The 19,196-nt window shown below is 50.9% G+C and overlaps 1 protein-coding gene across 1 annotated transcript in view; it reads right to left on the reverse strand.

Moving 5' to 3' along the window:
* The window catches only part of DLGAP2 (DLG associated protein 2), an 896,861-nt gene that overhangs the window by 702,702 nt on the left and 174,963 nt on the right, over nt 1–19,196 (reverse strand). Inside the window, exon 2 of the mRNA XM_025394866.1 lies at nt 5,789–5,843. Within this exon, the coding sequence (XP_025250651.1) occupies nt 5,789–5,843 (55 nt within the window). The remainder of the gene's footprint in view (nt 1–5,788; nt 5,844–19,196) is intronic.

Genomic DNA, 19,196 nt, shown 5'->3' on the forward strand with positions numbered 1-19,196 from the left:
GCTCACGCCAGACTCTCAGTGCCACCAGCTATCGCGAACTGTTGGCCTTTCAGACAGGCCTGTAGCAGAGAATGCAAACTGGTCCACTGATTTTCCGTTATTTGTCCATCATGAAATTAAAAGCTCTTTAAAACCTTTAGCTCACGAGAAATCTAGGAGATTTACAATCACCAAACAGAACCTTTCCTAACATTTCAACAATGGTGTCCCTCTGCGGTTTTGAACTAAACCTGCAAACTGCTCCAGTGGCGACTGGGTTTCAACAGCTCTACGTGCGGAAACTTAATAAAGTATAATTAGGTCTGCCACCCTGTAGGCTTCTAAAATCCTACCTTGTAATACAAATATACTCAACATCCAAATATAAATCACAAAAACATTCGCTCAACCTACGTAGATTTTTGAAAATGAAGCACTCCATTACAAAGGCTACATTTCAATCCAAGATTTCATTTTGCCAACGCACAACTAAACAGCTCACCACCCTGCAGAGAACACACAGGAACTGCAGCTACCGAAGGGAATGACCACAGGAAAGTTACACAGAGAGGAAGGCGGGCACCATGGTACGGGGAGCCGGCTCCACAGAGAGGAAGGCGGGCATCTTGGTGTGGGGAGTCAGCTACACAGAGGAAGGCGGGCATCTTGGTGTGGGGAGTCAGCTACACAGAGGAAGGCGGTCACCATGGTGTGGGGAGCCGGCTCCACAGAGAGGAAGGCGGGCATCTTGGTGTGGGGAGTCAGCTACCCAGAGAGGACGATGGGCACCACGGTGCAGGAGCCGGCTCCAATGAGCTGGAGACAACTGGTGGCTGCCAAGAACTCCCCACAACTCCGTGTCCAAGCACGTCAAGCAGCAGCTTGAAACTGGACCACAGAAATTGGCAAACACTAGAACAAGGCCGCCCCACCCTCCCTCTCACCCAGCATCAGAAAGTCAGTTGATAAATGCTGACCAGCACATTGCTGTGGGGACCCACTTTCAGAGTCAGGAGTTTCCATTACGTATTTGCAAATAAAGCCACCGTCAGTCCCACAAACACAGGGAAGTCACGTGAAACCTTTCCACCCAACTTTTATATATAACGTGTTTCACAGTCATTTTGTATTCACTGTCAATTAGAAACATAATGTATCTCAAAAATCAAACATAGTACTCCCGCACGCTTGATCTATTTGAGGTTTCATTATTCAGTTGTTATTATCAAAGTTTGCATGGGTAATTACTGCTGCCATATTGCAAAATCAATTCATTCTTGAAAATTCTAATTATTCTTGGCAGTAGAATAGGCCATCTCCTGAAACACTCAGGATAAAGGCTGTGTGAGGCAGCTAAGCCCAAAGTCAGAACCCCGGCCAACTGTGCAGCCTAAAGAAAAGAATGTATTACGCTTACAACTGTGTAACTTAATTTTCCCAAATGTCACGGCAATTCTGAAGTGAAGGTCATTAACAATCAAGGTAAGGAAGCCAGATCTTCTAAGAACTAAACAGCTCCCAACATTTTCCCTGCTTAGATCTCACTGTCAGGGAAATGCGGATTAAATGGAAGGTGGCCTCTGATGTGTTCCCCAGTGTCCTTCCAACATACATTATATACGCATCCTTCCAACATTCTCCAGCATCCTTCCAACATTCTCCAGCATCCTTCCAACATCCTCCAGCATCCTTCCAACATTCTCCAGTATCCTTTCAACATACATTATACATGCATCCTTCCAACATTCTCCAGCATCCTTCCAACATTCTCCAGCATTCTTCCAACATTCTCCAGCATCCTTCCAACATACATTATATACACATCCTTTCAACATTCTCCAGCATCCTTCCAACATACATTATACATGCATCCTTCCAACATTCTCCAGCATTCTTCCAACATCCTCCAGTATCCTTCCAACATACATTATATACACATCCTTCCAACATTCTCCAGCATCCTTCCAACATTCTCCAGCATCCTTCCAACATTCTCCAGCATCCTTCCAACATACATTATACATGCATCCTTCCAACATTCTCCAGCATTCTTCCAACATCCTCCAGTATCCTTCCAACATACATTATATACGCATCCTTCCAACATTCTCCAGCATTCTTCCAACATTCTCCAGCATTCTTCCAACATTCTCCAGTATCCTTTCAACATACATTATACATGCATCCTTCCAACATTCACCAACATCCTTCCAGCATACATTATACTTGCATCCTTCCAACATTCTCCAGCATCCTTCCAACCTACATTATATATGCATCCTTCCAACATTCTCCAGTGTCCTTCCAACATACATGAAAACATGCATCCTTCCAACATTCTCCAACATCCTCCCAACATCCTCCAGTATCCTTCCAACATACATTATACACACATCCTTCCAACATACGTTATACACGTGTCCTTCCAACATACATTACACACGCATCCTTCCAACGTACATTATACACACATCCTAAGAAACAGAGTCCCTGAAGGAAAACACACCGCTTAGGCCGCGTCATCTCTTCACCATGGAACCAAAGTTCTCACCCCTCCAGTTGGGTCGAAAGTACTAAAGCAACTGTAAGAGGTCTCTGTTGCTAGGAGGAACACCTGTTCCTAGGAGGCACACCTGGCTATAAAACTTTAGACAGGTTCACTTTCCCTCAGGAAACAGCGACTCGTCATGAAAGGATGTTTGTGAAAAAGTCACTCCTCAAATGAGGATTCCAGCTCCACGCAGGAATCAGCAGGCATCTGGGACTATTTTAACTGCACGATGCCTTGAGTTTCACCAGAAACCCGACAGCCTGAGTCCAGCAGCAAGTGGGCCTGCCTTCAGCCCAAACGTGGTGGCGCGTCCAGGATGCCATGCCCAAGGCCTGCCCTGCTTGGCGATCCTTTCTATAGCCCGCTAACCAAAAAAGGTGTGCTAAGGATGGAACACCCCCTGCAAGGACACCAATCCTAGTAAAAGGTGATGCTGGATTCAAGCCAGAGGCAGCTGCTAAAATCCAGACACCTGAGACGTCCACTCTTCCCCAAGTCACTCCACCTTCCTGTGTTTTTTGGCTTCAACGCCCACTCCAGGTAGGTCGCAAACCAAAGGCCTGTGAAAGGCCAATCAGGGGTCACCAAAGCAAGAAAAGGCAAGAATGCTTAGAACTAAAGACAGGCATAAATGTGTTTTGGGTTTTTTTTTTTTAAAGGCTTAAAAGCTACATATGTATTCACGTTTGTGCCTTCATGAAAAGGATGGTCACCTTGGTCACATTCTCCACCAACAAACACGCTTTTCTGAGAACAAGCAGCCAAACAAGACCGTATGGGAAAGTAACCAGTGGAATTCCCTCTGACGCTTCACGGCATTGCCTAAAACCATCACAAGTAATCAAAACTGCGAGAGAAAATGATAGTATATTTATCTTTCACAAGCAGCCATGTTTAATTCAGAAACATGACATGTATAAAATTAATGGAGTATAAAGCGTTTCTAAAATAAGTAAAAACCAAACGAGAAAAAAGTGATGATTCATCCCAAAGTTAATCTTCTTTCTAATTCTGGTCAAGCACCCGTAACGCAGAATCCACCGTGGTGCTGCTGCCTAAGCAGCCAGTTCAGAGCATTCGCTACGTTCTTGCTGCTGGGCAGCCGTCCCCATCCTCCTTCTGCAGAACGCGCTTCACCTTCCAAAACGGAAACTTGGTGCCCATTCCAAAGTTAATGTCCTTAATGAGAAATTGTGAAAACTCTTCCACAAAACCATTAAGGTAGAAGAACATTACAGTCACCCTTACAAGGACCTTTACATGCCACTGAAATGCAAAAGCTTTCACCAAGAACCTCCACTGTGTTGAGGTCCGAAGATGTTTCCAAACGAGATCTTCTAAATCATGAAGCAGCTTTGGACATACTGCAGCAAATTCTTTGCTAAAAGCTAGAATTCTCCCCATCTTTCCATTCTGAATGGACTTATACTTTTAAGAGTTATAATCTCAACTAACTCCTCTCTCTTCTCTGGAGCCACTCCTTCCCTTATCCACACCGAATATTAAAGCCTATGGTCTTCCACAGCTGACATGACATGAAACATTCCATAATATAAAAATAATTTTGAGGAAATTGCCCGGCTACTGTCCTCTGCATTGAGGCCCCAATGGAAGGCAACTCTCTTGGTTCTACAGATTGATTACTTAGAGTCTCATGAAAAGCAAATAAAACATCTCCAGTTGGCGATGTTTTCCAAATTAACTTAAAACCATTAACAGAACAAATTGTCAAAAAAAAAACAAAAAAAAAAAAAACAAGGAAAATGCATTTCCATACTTAAGACCCACTGAGATGCCCACAGTAAAGTAGTTAGCTTTTAACTTATTTTATCGTTATTTCTGATGTTTCTTAGAATCAGAGTAATGATTGACCTGAACCTGGAAAATTAATTTCTTTTAAAAAATTTTGTGATGCTGACTTTGATGGACACAGTTGCAAAAATCTTTGTTTTTGCACATGTGACTTTTTCATATAATTTTACTTATAACCAAGACTTCCAGAAAATAAAAAGAGGCTCAAAAATATCTGACACACTCAACGAGCTTCCCCGTAAGCAGTAGATATACTCAAACTTGTAGCTGAGACACACTTGACTGGGTAAAAAAAAACAAAACAGGGACAGTTCTGTGTTTGAAGAAGAGTACTATCAGTAATGTCATCCATCCATGCTCATAATTAATAAATAAAGATTGTATTTTTCTCAAAACACCCAGTGTTTTACTCTGGAATGTATAATACAGACAACGTTGGCTACTGAGATGCCATCCTTAGTGGTGAGTCAACAGTAAAGCCCAACAAATTAAATTCTTCTAATTACCATGGAAGAGTCTTTGTAACTAACTTGTTATAACTAGAAAACAAGTAAGAAAATGTCAGCAAACCTCTGTTTCATACCCAACTAAAATATCCTGGGACACAAATACATACTTGACAGAACATGATTGCTTTTAGAAATGAATAAACTCGCAGAGCCTCTCATACGAAAGAGGCACCTTCTCTTTACTTTCCTCAGGACTTGCAACTTCTTTGATAAACATAAATCAGAACTCTTGCAGGAGGATAACAAAAATGCAGATCCATATCCACAGGATAACAAGCCCCGACTGATTCTTTTTCCCCTTCATTGTATGATAATAAAGTTTTTTTTAGACTTTCTTTTTCTCCGTCATGTTTCCTTAAAAGTCATGCAAAACACTTCCTCACAACCACCAGCCACACACACCTGTCCTGCCATGAGAAGTTACACAGAGATGCATCTCCCACTTCAAAACATTCATGCCCACGTTTTATTCACTGAGACCTTGGGGGTTTTAAGAACATAACATCTAGCCAGTTCCTACCCTGATCACAAAGTAAGGCCTTGACTGCAAACAGACTCCAAATACATTTCACTCTAGCCAATAAAAATGGTGTCTTTTCCTTAATAAATAAGTATAATTAGCAAAAGAAACAGCTTTGAAACCAACAAATTCAAGTTTATAAGACAACCACTTTCCCTTAAAAACCTAATACAACAATCACCTATTAATAAATCAATTTCCTCTGTCAAATAAAAACAGATCTCTGGGCTCAGCTCATAACTCATTACAGAACTAAATATCCTATTTTCACATCTTACAGTTAATATGCAATCTTGCACTAAAAACAACCCATAACATAAAAATGCACAAAATATCTAAATTAGGTAATCACATTTCTCAATTTTGCTACTGATATGAAACCTATAATCTCAAATCAGAAGAATGAAATGTATTTACCTGTATTCCTGTCTGGTAAGATACAGCAATGCTTCTGCAGAATGCCAGGCAAAACCTGTTTTAAAACAAACAAATAAAATGCATTTGTTATCATTCGGGTGGAGGAAGGCATCTCACTAACTGTTACAAGTGTTTCTTCTAATAAGGTCGTCCAATGCTGCACAAAGTCAGCACGCCCAGAATTAAATGGTAACAAATTAAATGGTACAGAAGAATCTTGATGACATACATTTTTCATTGAAAAGGTTAATCAGGTGAGTGTGATTATCATCTGTGCCATTTCTGGAATGGGAATGCAGCCGGGTTTAATGGATGCCCCTAATGGGCCATCAGGGTCTTGAAAGCTGTACTCCAGGGGCTCCCACAATAAGGTAAATGGACCCACCAATTTTTGTGATGGCTTTTAAAATATTAGGCGCAATTAGAGCCTGGAGATGGAGGGCTGCTGGAACGTTGTGTTGGGTCTTCTAGAGTCTGAGCTTCCATCAAGTGTGAATCACAAAGAAGAATGTGAAAGTAAGGGCTGCATTTACATTCATACTTCAGTAGTAAAATGTGAAGAAAATACCTTATTTGGTAAAGGAAGGAGAGGTGAAAGTAACAGAGAATGGCTTTCCCAAGATTCATCAACATAAAACAGATTGCAAAGCACACAGTCCAGTAACGTGCAGCTGAAGAGATGTCTACGGGAAATGTGTGATTATCTTTCTAAACCCAATTAGAGGAAAAGCTGAACTTTCATCCTAAATACTCCACACGACAAACTTGCAGCCATTCCTCAGCCCTCCATGAAGGCAGCATCTACAGGTCTCTGCTTATTGCCTGTTCTAGGGCAGGGCAGTTTACTCAGGAGAGAGGGAGAACAGAAGTCTCTGCTTATTACCTGTTCTAGGGCAATTTACTCAGGAGAGAGGGCGAACAGAGGGTGTTACAAAGAAACACCAGTCATATGTTGGCCCTGGATCGACTTTCAGTCTGGCTGAGTATACAGCAGGCTCTCGTAAATGCAATGGATGAAACCACAAGAGATGATCTGGAATAACCACTCCCTTCTCCTCCATCCCCCCACCACCAATTCTTCTATGTTGAAAAAAGAACAATTCTCTCCCAAATACAATCAATCACAAACAAGACAGTATTACAAACTTTCAACTCTGTGCAAATCAAGAGAGACAGAAAATAAAACAATAATGAGTTTTAGTACCTACCAAATGCTGTGAAAAATGTGGAATTAAAAGTTCCATCACATGCTTCTCATTTGCACAGAGCTGACCGTGTAGCTGAGGCAGAGAGCAAACCCTGGTGAGACAGTCGGGGCAGGGAGGCGCTAACCCTTGTGACCACCACAGGGTCAGGTGCTGGCCCCATGCCACATGGAAGCTGTCGGTATTTTTCATCAGTGTGGTCTGAGCCTGTGGGGTCATATCTGACACTGTTTCCCTGATGAGCTCCTAGTCCCCATGCCCGACAGTGCAAGAACACACACCCACACTCAAGTCCTGAGGTTCGACACCTCCGAGGGCTCCTTGCAGATCTGCCCTCTGTCTCATTCCACAGCCACACCCATTCACTCACCTTTTCCAGAACTTTCCAAAGGGCCTCAGGGATCAAGGCCAGGCCTCAGAACCCACCCCCTCCGGAGGCAGTCAACGATCCACTAGGTCTGAAAAGGCTACCGCCTCCACACCCTACGTGGAGATCAGAGACACACGTTTCCATAGACAGGCTCCGCCGTGTCCTTCCCTAAATTCAGTTGCCCACAGAATGCTTTTCTGTGCTGACTTCCCATTAACAGCCAGAGGGGAAACGCTGACCTAGTCAGCTGCAGACGCCACCTGAGGGATCTCTTCCCTCACAGTCTCCTCCCGGCTGAAATCATGAGCTGCTGCTGCTGCTGGGTGCTGCTCCTAAGGAGGGGCTGCCCACGGGTGAGCCCCAGGCACATCCACAGGGGAACTCGGGGCCTGCTCCGGCATCCCCGGCACCGACCTAACTCCAGACTAACTCCAGCATCCCCAGTACAGCTCTAGACTAACGCGAGCACAGGCGACACCACTCCACAGACACGTCTTGAAGAAGCGGGAATGAAGTCTCAATCAATCAAATCACAGCGCGGGACTCCACCACCATCGGTGCCCTTTCACGGTCTCGGCCACGTTTCTATCCAGATGAAAATCACAGGCAGTGGTGACAGCATTGGAGAGGGCCGTGAGAGGTCACGAGACATGTGTGTGAGGCCAGTAGGACACGTGCTCGGGGCAGGAGGGCGGGGCTGGGACCCCAAGCTGTGGGCCGCCGCAGCAGGACCAGCCCAGGATGTCACCTCCATGGGAGCCGGCACCCCCCTCCAATGCTGCAGCTCTGGTGACCGTCCCTCCAAACCCTGGATTCTGACAATGCACAGAACCAGAGCGCTGGAGGTGCTGACGGGAGCCCACGTCCTGCCTCTGGGGCTCCTTTAGGGTCAGGAACGGGGAGGGTCCTCGCTCCGCAGAACTGCAAACCTCAAACCTCATCCCTGGACACGGGCACTCAGGCGACCAGGCCTCACGCATGACACAGTTGCATCTGCTGGGGCCTGTTTTCCACCATCTCTGTTCAATTTGAAAAAGGGCTGTTGGGGAGGAAATCACTGGAGAGCCACCAGTTCAGATGCACGGCGTGTTGGCCGGGTGATGAATGATCCCACGAGCCAGTCACAGGGTTCCTGGGGCAGCTGTGCACCGCCCACTCTCATGGAGCCAAGTACGCCCGACCCCTGGGGTCCTTCCAGCCCCTCGCTCTCCCCAGGAGGCAGCCCCCAGCAGCTCCGACCAGCAGAGCCACTCACTGCACCCTGGAATCTCGTCGGATGGTCCCACAAACACAATGCCCAACACTGCGGCTCCCACAGAGCTTTCCTTGAACCTGCCAGGCAGTTCTTTTCACTTGAGGATCCAAGACAAATCATCAACCTTCCAGGGCAGAATCCACTTGTGACTTCCCTAAAGGCAGACAATCTGTGTTCGAAAAAGGTGCTCATACCTAACATTGACAGCGTCCTCCCCGCCACAGTCACAGGCAGGACAGTGCATTAAATCCAGACCAGTGGCGGCCTCTGGAAGGCTCAGCACTCGTCGCTTCCCGCACCGGCTCTGGCTGGAGCAGGAAGGTAGGACCATAATAGGTTCATTTCTTCCTCTCTGAAGGATTTACAGAAGACCACAGACATGAATGAAATTATCCTCACTGCCCAAGGCACGTTTGAAAGTTCATTTCCACGCAACCTGCCTGTTCCATGGCAGCTGAGAAAGATCAGGAGGCTGAGTTCTCCTGCCAGGGCTGCCACGGCCACAAAATATACTCAGCGGTCACCCCGAGGTGTCCGTCCATACCTGCCCAGCTGTGAGCGCTGACACGTGTTCCTAAAATACTGATTTCTAACCCCTCCGGGGCATCAGCCTGAGCACGGCCCTCCTTATCTGAGGAAAGCAGAATCGGAGGGTGTGGAGAGGGAGCACCCCCCGATCAGTGGCCGCACGTCCACTGGGCTGTCACACGCAACCATGTAATTTTCTTGAGACACAGTCTTGCTCTGTCGCCCAGGCTGGAGTGCAGTGGTGCAATCCCGGCTCACTGCAACCTCCACCTCCCGGGTTCAAGTGATTCTCCTGCCTCAGCCTCCCTAGTTGCTGGGATTACAGGTGCCCACCACCAAGGCTGGCTAATTTGTATATTTTTAGTACAGACGGGGATTCGCCACATTGGCCAGGCTGGTCTCGAACTCCTGACCTCAAGCAATCCACCCACCTTGGCCTCCCAAAGTGCTGGGATTATAGGCATGAGCCATTGTGCCTGGCCAGCAATGTAATTTTAATTAATGAAAATCAGTTAAAACCTGAAATCTGGGTGCCCGGTCACACTGTCCACATACCCCATGCTCACAGGCTGTGTGGCCAGTGGCCTGGTCATACGCTGTGGATGTTGGACACGTGACCAATTTTCAGATGAAGAAACGGCCCCAGCCAGGGCTCTGGACACCCCACCAGCATCCTGTCTCTCCAGGCAGGGCCTGGACTGCGTGTGTCCCCTGTGTCCAGAGGCCCAGGCCCGGCCACGCCTCTTCCTCACCCTCCCTGACGCCTCCGGTGCAGCTCCGTCCTCCAAGGGAACAGAGGGTCCCTGATGAATGTCAGTCGGAGCTGGGGAAGTGTTCCTATGGAACGCATCAGTCTGCTGCAGCTGCGTAACAAGCACCCTAAACCAGGTGACTTAACAGAAATGTGCCGACTTGGTTTCCTCCAAGACACTATTTCCAAAGAAGGGCATGTCTGGAGGCACTGGGCTCCATCACACACTTTTCCGGAGACGGGATTCAGCCATAACATCGCCAGGGATGCGGGCGGGAGAGCTTGGCGTCCTCCCTGGCCGTGCCGTGCACCGAGTCACCAAGCTCTTGGTCTCAGGGTCCCCCGTACAGAGTGGGGGGATAACACTCACACCAGGCAGGGCTCATGTAGTAGAAACAAGCTGCCCCGCGATGACGTCCTATGGGAAGCAATCTGACACTGGCAGCTGCTGTATTCTGAGATGGTGACAGTCGTTACTAGCTCTACATAAGCCACGGCCACAAAAACACACAGGCCTGTTGTGGCTGATTTTACGGACATGGCCTTGAGCTGTATCACACGTATTGAGCCGACATCACAGCCTTCAAAGGCGCTGCCCTCGGGGCTCTGCAGTTACTTCTGCCGCCCCTCCCTGCTCTCCAACTGATGTTTGAACCAGCGGGCAGGACGCCTACACTTCTCTTATCCTACAGCCAAACCCAGCTATTCCCCAACCTGCTGAGCAGCTGCATAAAACATCCTTGTTTGTAATCTTTGGCCCCAACCAAAGTCACAGGACTCCCTCCAGAAATCAAAGGATAAAAACGTCCTGACATTAACAAGATAAAAGAGCATGGAGGCAGCAAGATAACTCACAGGGACTCTGAGGGCGCCGCGTGGGATCCCTCGCCTGCTGCTCCACAATACCCGTCTCAACCACGCCCCCCACCGCCCCCGCCCACCCGCACACTTTCCAACCCCCTGCCTCCGCCCACCTGTCCGCTTTCCACCACCCACCCGCGGACCCGCCCACCCGCACACTTTCCAACCCTCCCCTAGGCCCCGCCGACCCGGACACGTGCCCCCGGCCAAGCCCCCCGCCTACCCGCACACTTTCCACCCCCGACCTCTGGCATCCATCTCCTCAAGCCGCCAGCCCTCTTCTTCCTTCCCGGCCCGGCTGCTTCCTCGTGGTTCTCGGCTCCCCACGGCGGGAACTGTATCCCACTCACCCTCACGCAGGGTACCCAGCGCATCTGCGACTCACGCCAGGCTCCCTGGGCTCAAACCTTGCATACGCCTGGGCCCTCCTCTCCACCGGCATGAACCACACACCGTGACTCCTTCCTTGAACCCTCTGAGCCCCCCGCCGCCCCCGCCAGTGCAAGACCACGTCTCCCCTCAAATTAAAACACAGTCCCAGAGCAGACGTCCACTCTGTGCCAGGTACATGGGGGCTCAGAGAGGACTCCTGTCCAGTAGGAGTGACCAGAGCCCGAGAGGAATAGACGAACGTGGCTGGGCGCCCGAGGAGGGGAGTGGCCGGGCTTAGGTCTGTGCCTCCGCACTGCCCCCCGTCTGCTGGCCTCAGCCTCAGTCCAGCCTGCGTCTTGCTTCTGGGGCAACATTCCTGACCAATCCCTCTGCCATGGACCCATCAGGGCTCCTCAGTTCCCATGACCATGAGTTGGAATCCCCCTGGGTTCGTCTGACCACAGAACTTCGCGGGTGGGGTCCAGTGGGGGCTGCACGGTTCCCAAGCTGCCCTCCAGCCATTTCCTCCCTGCCCACCCCCGAGGCTCTCAACTGAGACACAGATGTCCAGCAAAGCCCTGGAACTCTCATGCCCAGCCTGCAAATGGGAACAACGATGTCACAGGACACGTATTAAATGGCTCACAGCACCTGAGATGCTTGTTGATGAGCCTGGAGGGTGTCGAGCTCAAGGGTCAGGAGACATGGATGCTGCCACTGCAATGGGGACCCTACGTACTGCCATCGAGGCTCTTCTTGCTGGATCTCCCTCTCCACTGATCAGTTTCAACTTCCTGTCCAAACCCTCCCTGTACAGCCTTCTTTCTTTGGAAGAAATTCAAATAATATAGAAATAGACCGATTTGTGCAGTGGAGGACTGCATTGCTGTTTAAGCGTTTGGACCTACTTTTTGTCTGAGACAGGGTCTTGCTCTGTTGCCCAGGCTGGAGCGCAATGGTGCGATCGTAGCTCACTGCAGCCTCAACCTCCTGGGCTCAGCGCAAGCAATCCTCTCACATCAGCCTTCTGAGTAGCAGGGACTGCAGGCACACAACATCATGCCCAGCTAATTAAAAAACAACATTTTTAAGAGATGGGGTCTTTACCAGGCTGGTCACAAACTCTTGGCCTCATACAATCCTCCTGCCTCAGCCGCCTAAAGTGCTAGGATCTCAGGCATGAGCCACTGAGAGGTGACAGCGTGCTAGCAGTCCTCGCTCTCGGCACCTCCTCGGCCTCCGCATCCACTCTGGCGGCACTTGAGGAGCCCCTCAGCCTGCAGGCACTGTGGGAGCCCCTCTCTGAGCTGGCTGAGGCCAGAGCCGCCTCCCTCTGCTTGCGGGGAGGTGTGGAGGGAAAGGCGCGGGTGGGAACCGGGGCTGCGCCCAGCGCTCGTGGGCCAGTGCGAGTTCTGGTGGGTGCCAGCTCGGGATCAGCCGGCAGCACACCGAGCAGCCGGCAGGCACCACCGGCCCAGGGCAGTGAGGGGCTTAGCACCCGGGCAGCAGCTGCAGAGGGTGCACTGGGTCCCCCAGCAGTGCCGGCCTGACAGCGCTGCGCTCGAGTTCTCGTGGGGCCTCAGCTGCCTCCCCCAGGGGCAGGGCTGGGGACCTGCAGCCCGCCAAGCCCGAACCCCCACCCCACCCCCTCCCCCGCCCACGCTGTGGCCCAGACTCCCCGACGAGCGCTGCCCCCTGCTTTGCAGCGCTGGGTCCCATGGACCACCCAGGGGCTGAGGAATGCGGGTGCACAGCTGCACAGCCCGGACTGGGGGGCAGCTCTGCCTGCAGCCCCCCTGAGAAATCCACTGGGTGAAGCCAGCTGGGCTCCTGAGTCTGGTGGGAACTTGGAGAGCTTTTACGTCTGGCTGAGGGATTGTAGAGACACCAATCAGCACTCTGTGTCTAGCTCAGGGTTTGAAAATACACCAATCAGTACTCTGGTTAGTTAGTATCTAGCTAACCTAACGGGGAGTTGGAGAACTTTTCTGTCTAGCACTCTGTGTCTAGCTCAAGGATTGTAAAGGCACCAACCAGCACTCTGTCAAAACGGACCAATCAGCTCTCTGTAAAATGGACCAATCAGCAGGATGTGGGTGGGGTCAGATAAGGGAATAACAGCAGGCTGCCTGAGCCAGCAGTGGTAACCCGCTGTGGTCCCCTTCACGCTGGGGGAAGGCTCTTTGCAATACATTTTGCTGCTGCTCACTCTTTGGGTCCACGCTGCCTTTATGAGCTGTAACACTCACTGCGATAGTCTGCAGCTTCACTCCTGAAGCCAGTGAGACCACGAACCCACCGGGAAGCACAAACAACTCCAAACGCACTGCCTTTATGAGCTGTGACACCCACTGGGAAGGTCTGCAGCTTCACTCCTGACACCGAGACCACGAACCCACCAGAAGGAAGAAGCTCCAGACACATCTGAATGCCTGAAGGAACAAACTGCAGACACACCATCTTTAAGAACTGTAACACTCACCGTGAGGGTCCGTGGTTTCATTCTTGAAGTCACTGAGACCAAGAACCCACCAATTCCGGACACACCACCACACCCAACCTATACCTACTTTTCTTTTAAAACAATGTGTATAGTTTTCACAATAAAAACTCATATCCTTTCACTTTTGGAAGTTCAAAATACTTCTCTGTTCTCTTCTCCTGGAACTTCTATTATTTAGCTGTCGGACCTACAGAGCTCATTTTCTTTTAACATCTCACTTCTGTTTTCTGTTTCTCTGTGTTTTTGTTCCTGGAAAATTCTCTCGCCTTCCCATTCCAATCCTTTAGTGAGTATCTCAGCTTCTGCCGTCCTGCTGTTAACCTCCCTGGCATTTCTTTCCACGAATGCTCCTTTCAGGCTGCAGCCGCCTCGTGGTGATGGATTCAACGCCAGCTCCTCCCTTCCAGTTTACATGTAGCCTCATAAACATGGGACGGGGCAGGAGCCATCCATGGGTACCGAACTGGGAGAAATTCTGATGGGGAACAAGGTATCATGTGGTTTAAAACTATTCCCCACACACTGCTTATTCGCTGCAAAGGGAGAGAAAGAATAGTAATTATATGTTAGCAAGACCACCAGCTCCGAGGTATAACCAAAATGAACACCAGGAGTGAGAGGACATGGGCCTCGCGGCTCCAGGAGCAACACCATGAAGAGAAGGGCGCCCACCGTCCACCCAGGAGTGATGCTGTGAAGAGCAGGGTGCCCACTGTCCACCCGTGAAGAGGTGGCACCCACCATCCACCCAGTGCTCCTTTATTTTTACAGCTTTTACATGTGAAGTTATTTCCAAACGCAAAGGTCTTAAAGATGTGTTCCGCTTTCTCTTCTGTCACCCATCCTCTGTGTCTTCTGCCTTCTGGGATGGTGAGTCTCGCCGTTCCCATCAGCCTCGGGAGACGGAGGGTGCGTGTCCCCCGGGGCGTCCTCACAGTTTCACCCTCTGCAGTTCACATAACAAATAAGTGGTGTGTCGTGAAACGTGAAATTACCCCACACCATTGAATGTGCTTCTCCAGCCACACAAGCCCGAGACATGAATACACGCTTTAGAGTGTCAAGAACATTCACACGTACTCAATTCTTTCCAGCTAATTCAACCTAGAAGAAACAGCCTTAGGTTTTTTTCTAGAATATGCGGCATTACAAGCTTTCTTTGAGATGAGACATAATAGCATTTTAACTTTTGTGATGCCAGGACTTAATGATTTCCATATTTGTTTGATAATGTCTTCTATCTCTGGCCTCCCTTCTGTGGCATTAAAAGTAGTTAAGAGATGAGGTGCCTGCTACCACACACACAGCCAGAGAGGCTGGGACCAGAACGCCCCTCTGCCTCTTGCGGCCCAGTCCCGTACCCCGTGCACCCGATGTAACACCTGTGCCTCTGCACACAGGGCTGGTATCCCAGGTCTTGCCAGCTCTAAGGAGTCACACTCACCACTGAGGCCCTTGTCAGCAGCATGGCCCAGGGAAGGCAGGTGCAGGCATCAGACAGGCTGCTCGGGGGACCTCTCACCTCTGCCGCCACGGGGAGGCCATCCTTGGCCAATGGCTCACAGGCTGGGCTGCACCTTCCGTGTCCAGGCGAAACCACACCTCGTAGGGCAGCTGAGGACTGAAGGAGTCCCATGAGGAAGGCGCTGTGGGAGCAGGTTGGACAGAGGAACCCTCCAGGGGCTGGAGATGTCGTGACACCGTTGTGAAGACATCAGGCTGCTGCTTCACTGGATCTCACCAGCACCGGGATGAGCTGCAATCAGTCAACGGTTGTAATCATGAGGCAGAGGTCTTCACACTTCCACCGGCATCAGAACCACCTGGAGGGCTTGTTAAACGCCTTCTGCTGGGCCCACCCAGGAGTCCCGGGGCAGGGCCCAAGAGTCTGCTTGTCCGTCAAGCTCCCAGGCACTGTTGGTGCTGCTGGTGCAAGAAACATTCTCTGATGTGAAGGGCTCAACCTCCAGTGAACAGGGAGATACACTCCATTAACCCCCTTCAAAGCTGCAGCTGAAACCCCATCTTACACGGGAGAGTGACCAAGGCAAAAACTCACAAGCACCAGAAGAACAGACTCGGCGAGCACAAGGTAACAGCTTCCACATGCTTTGTGAGATAAAGAGCAGACGGAGGGCCTGCTTAGAGCTGGGAATGCAGGACCAGAGGTCCTCATGGAGGTGTCTGAGAACCCCAGCAATGAGCTGCAGGGGCTGGAAGCACGTGGAGTCCTTTAGGCAGGTGTCTGAAAATCCACATCCAAACCTGTGGCTTCTCCAGGCCCCTTCCTGCACACGGCACCCCAACCTCATCTCCTTGACTAGAGAAATGGATGAGAGGGAACCGGACGCCGCACGGGCTTTGGACGTGTGCCCTGCGGATGAAGCATCTCAATAAGTGCAAAGTTCACACAAGGAACAGTGTTGCCCCAGCCGATGACCGCCTTCTAGGGACCATGCCAGGATGCACTTCAGCCTGAGGGGATACGTGTGCTGTATAAGAGATTTGGGGAGTGAAGTCGCCAGGCCTCACCCAAGCAGGAGGCTAATGCCCTGGCCACAGTGGGTTGAGTCATGGGATAACTGCAAAGCAAACCCGGTGGGGAGCACCTCCGCCCCCACCCAGGTCACAGACAAGAACGGCACACAGCCTCTCACTGAGCGCTCTCCTGCCGCATGGTTTAACTGTGCGTTAGTATGGGTATCGCAGACCTGATACATGTCTTTTTACAAAAGTTTATATCATTCATTCGTTCATTCATTCATTCATTCTCCAACCCACTTATTGCAGGTCAGGGTCACAGGTGGCGGGAGCCCATCCCAGCAGCAGCTCAGGGTGCCAGGCGGGAACCAGGCCTGGATGGAGGCCGCCCCAGGCACTGAGACAGGGACCCAGGGGACAGCAACTCGCCACACGTGCACCACTTTGGGATGTGGGAGGAAACCCAGTCCCCAGAGAAACTCACACAGCCCTGGGGGAAGGAGCCAACCCGCGCATGTGCAGCACGCCAGCTGGGATCCACGTTTTCCTCATCAGTGTCATAAGGAAACGCCCTTGAACAGAAGAGCGTTATTCAGGCATCTGCCGTGCTCACTTCTGGCTCATCTGAAACTCAGGATGCAGCCCTGTGAGCCCATGGGGAGGGGAGGGGAGGGGTGGGAGGAGAGCAGCCGCCAGGGCCAGGAAGGGGTGGCAGAGAGGACGGAGGATGCAGGGGTGCTGGGCCATGCGGGTGAGACGCAGCCCTTCCGGCTCACACACGCCGCCGTGACTCCTTGGCTTCTTACCGGGCGCCCATGTGTTATTAGACGAGAGTAAAAGGACTCATGTAAAATAATGTCCAGCTGGTCTGCACAACGATTTTTACAACTATGAGGAAGCAGCACTGAAATGTCATTAAGAAAAAAATGTAAAAGGACCGTGAAACTCATCTGGAGTTGAAGTCCTCCCAGGCCTTCCTACAGCTTTCCCGTTACAATGCAGATACATCCACAAACTCATGGTCTTCACCTTCTTATTTAAAACAAGCGTCCAGCACACCCAGACAAGAGCAAACAGGATTCGAAGAAAGAACAGACCCTCCACACGGCCTGGCAGGACCAGGGTCGCTTTGTGACAAACGCCTGTGAAATAAGGGATTGAGGGCGAATCCACACTCACGTTTTACACCAGATTCCAGCATCCCCATGAAATGTCAGCATTTGTCACAACGAACAGAGACCCTGCTGCCGAACCCCCACTCCAAGTGCAGGAAGGGTGCTCCGACTCCACACCAGTGTGGGGGTTTCCTCCAATGCTTCTCCCCTGCGCCAACTCTGGTGGCACTGAGGCAAGAACAGTCATTCACAGCCTGTTACAGATGTAAAACTTGGGGGGACTTCGCTCCCCAAATCTCTTACAAAGCACATGCCTCTCCTCCGGCTGCAGCACCATCCACGAAGACTCTTCAAACCACAGAGAATTCATCAATTCATCAAGACACACCACATGTCTTAGTCAGCTGGGGCCGATAAAACGGAAGCCATAGACCGGGGCTCATAAATGAACAGCAGAGTTCATTTCTCACAGTTCTGGAGGCTGCAAATCCAGGGTGGAGGCGACGGCAGTGTCTGGTGAGGACCCACTTCCTGGCTCAGATGGTGCCTTCCAGCCATGCCCTCCCATGCAGGACAGACCTTGGGTCTCTTCCTCTTCCTACAAGGGCACGAATACCAACATGGGGCCCCCACCCTCATGGCCACATCTCGCCCTCATCGCCCCCCAGGGCCCCACCTCTAAGCACCATCTCACTGGGGACCAAGGCTTCAACACAGGAATTTGGGGGGACACGTTCAGTCCATGGCACCACTTAGATGTTGGATGGGTGTTCCAAAATTAGTGTGACTTCCCCAAATACATCATCTCTCTACCACCCACCCCCCCTGCCCTGGTATCACCCCATCCCGGCAGCTCGGGGTGCTGGGTGGAACTGGCAATGGTACCACCATTCCACTCCCTGCCGGTCCTGCACAAAACCCCGCATCCTCTCCTCCAAACCTGCATCCTGTTCATCATCCCCATCCAACAAACCCTGGAGATTGACACCTCTCACCACTGCCCCACACCTACCTAGCCAGCAACCATCCTCCCACAGCCTGACTGGTCCAGCAGCCTCCTGTCCCATAACCCTCCTTCACACCACCACTGAAAGGGTTCTCATAAACCTCGTAAATCCCAAGTCACGCTGCATCATTCTGCTCAAAACCCTCCGCGATGGCCCCGAACACTTTGTCCTTAAAGAGCCTGAAGGCCTCATGCAATGTGGTTCGAGCTACGACTCCCAGTCTCCTCCCAGTCTCCTCCCACGCTCTGGCTACACAAACCCTTCCCTGCTCCTCATCAGCGCCCAGCGTGTGGTCTCAGAAGGTGGGGGGTAGGGGGAGAGTCCAGAGGTGATGGCCCCCTGCACCCCGGAAACAGAGGTGGAGCGAGCTGCTGTGTCTCAGCATGGGGGGGGCCGCACACAAAACGACTCTGCGACTGCAACAGCTATTACCTTATACACATCCACAATTTTAACAGTTTTATTTTTAGTTGACAAATAATGACTGTGCATATTTATGGAGTCCGATATGATGTTTTCATCCTGCATACAATGTGGAATGACCAAATTGAGCTAATTAGCATATCCATCACCTCAAGGCTTTACCATTTCTTTGTGGTGAAAACATTTTAAATCCCCTCTTCTGGCTGTTTTGAAATATGCAGCTCCACGTTATTATTAACTGCAGTCACCACACTGTGCAGCCTCCAGAGTCACCAGCTCACCCACCTGACTCTCCACACCCACCCTGCCCTGCCAGCCACCACCCCACTCCCCCCACCCAGCCCTGCCAGCCACCACCCCACTCCCCCCACCCAGCCCTGCCAGCCACCACCCCACTCCCCCCACCCAGCCCTGCCAGCCACCACCCCACTCCCCCCACCCAGCCCTGCCAGCCACCACCCCACTCCCCCCACCCAGCCCTGCCAGCCACCACCCCACTCCCCCCACCCAGCCCTGCCAGCCACCACCCCACTCCCC

Source organism: Theropithecus gelada, chromosome 8 (assembly GCF_003255815.1).
Source record: "Theropithecus gelada isolate Dixy chromosome 8, Tgel_1.0, whole genome shotgun sequence".
NCBI classification, from domain to species: Eukaryota; Metazoa; Chordata; class Mammalia; order Primates; family Cercopithecidae; genus Theropithecus; species Theropithecus gelada.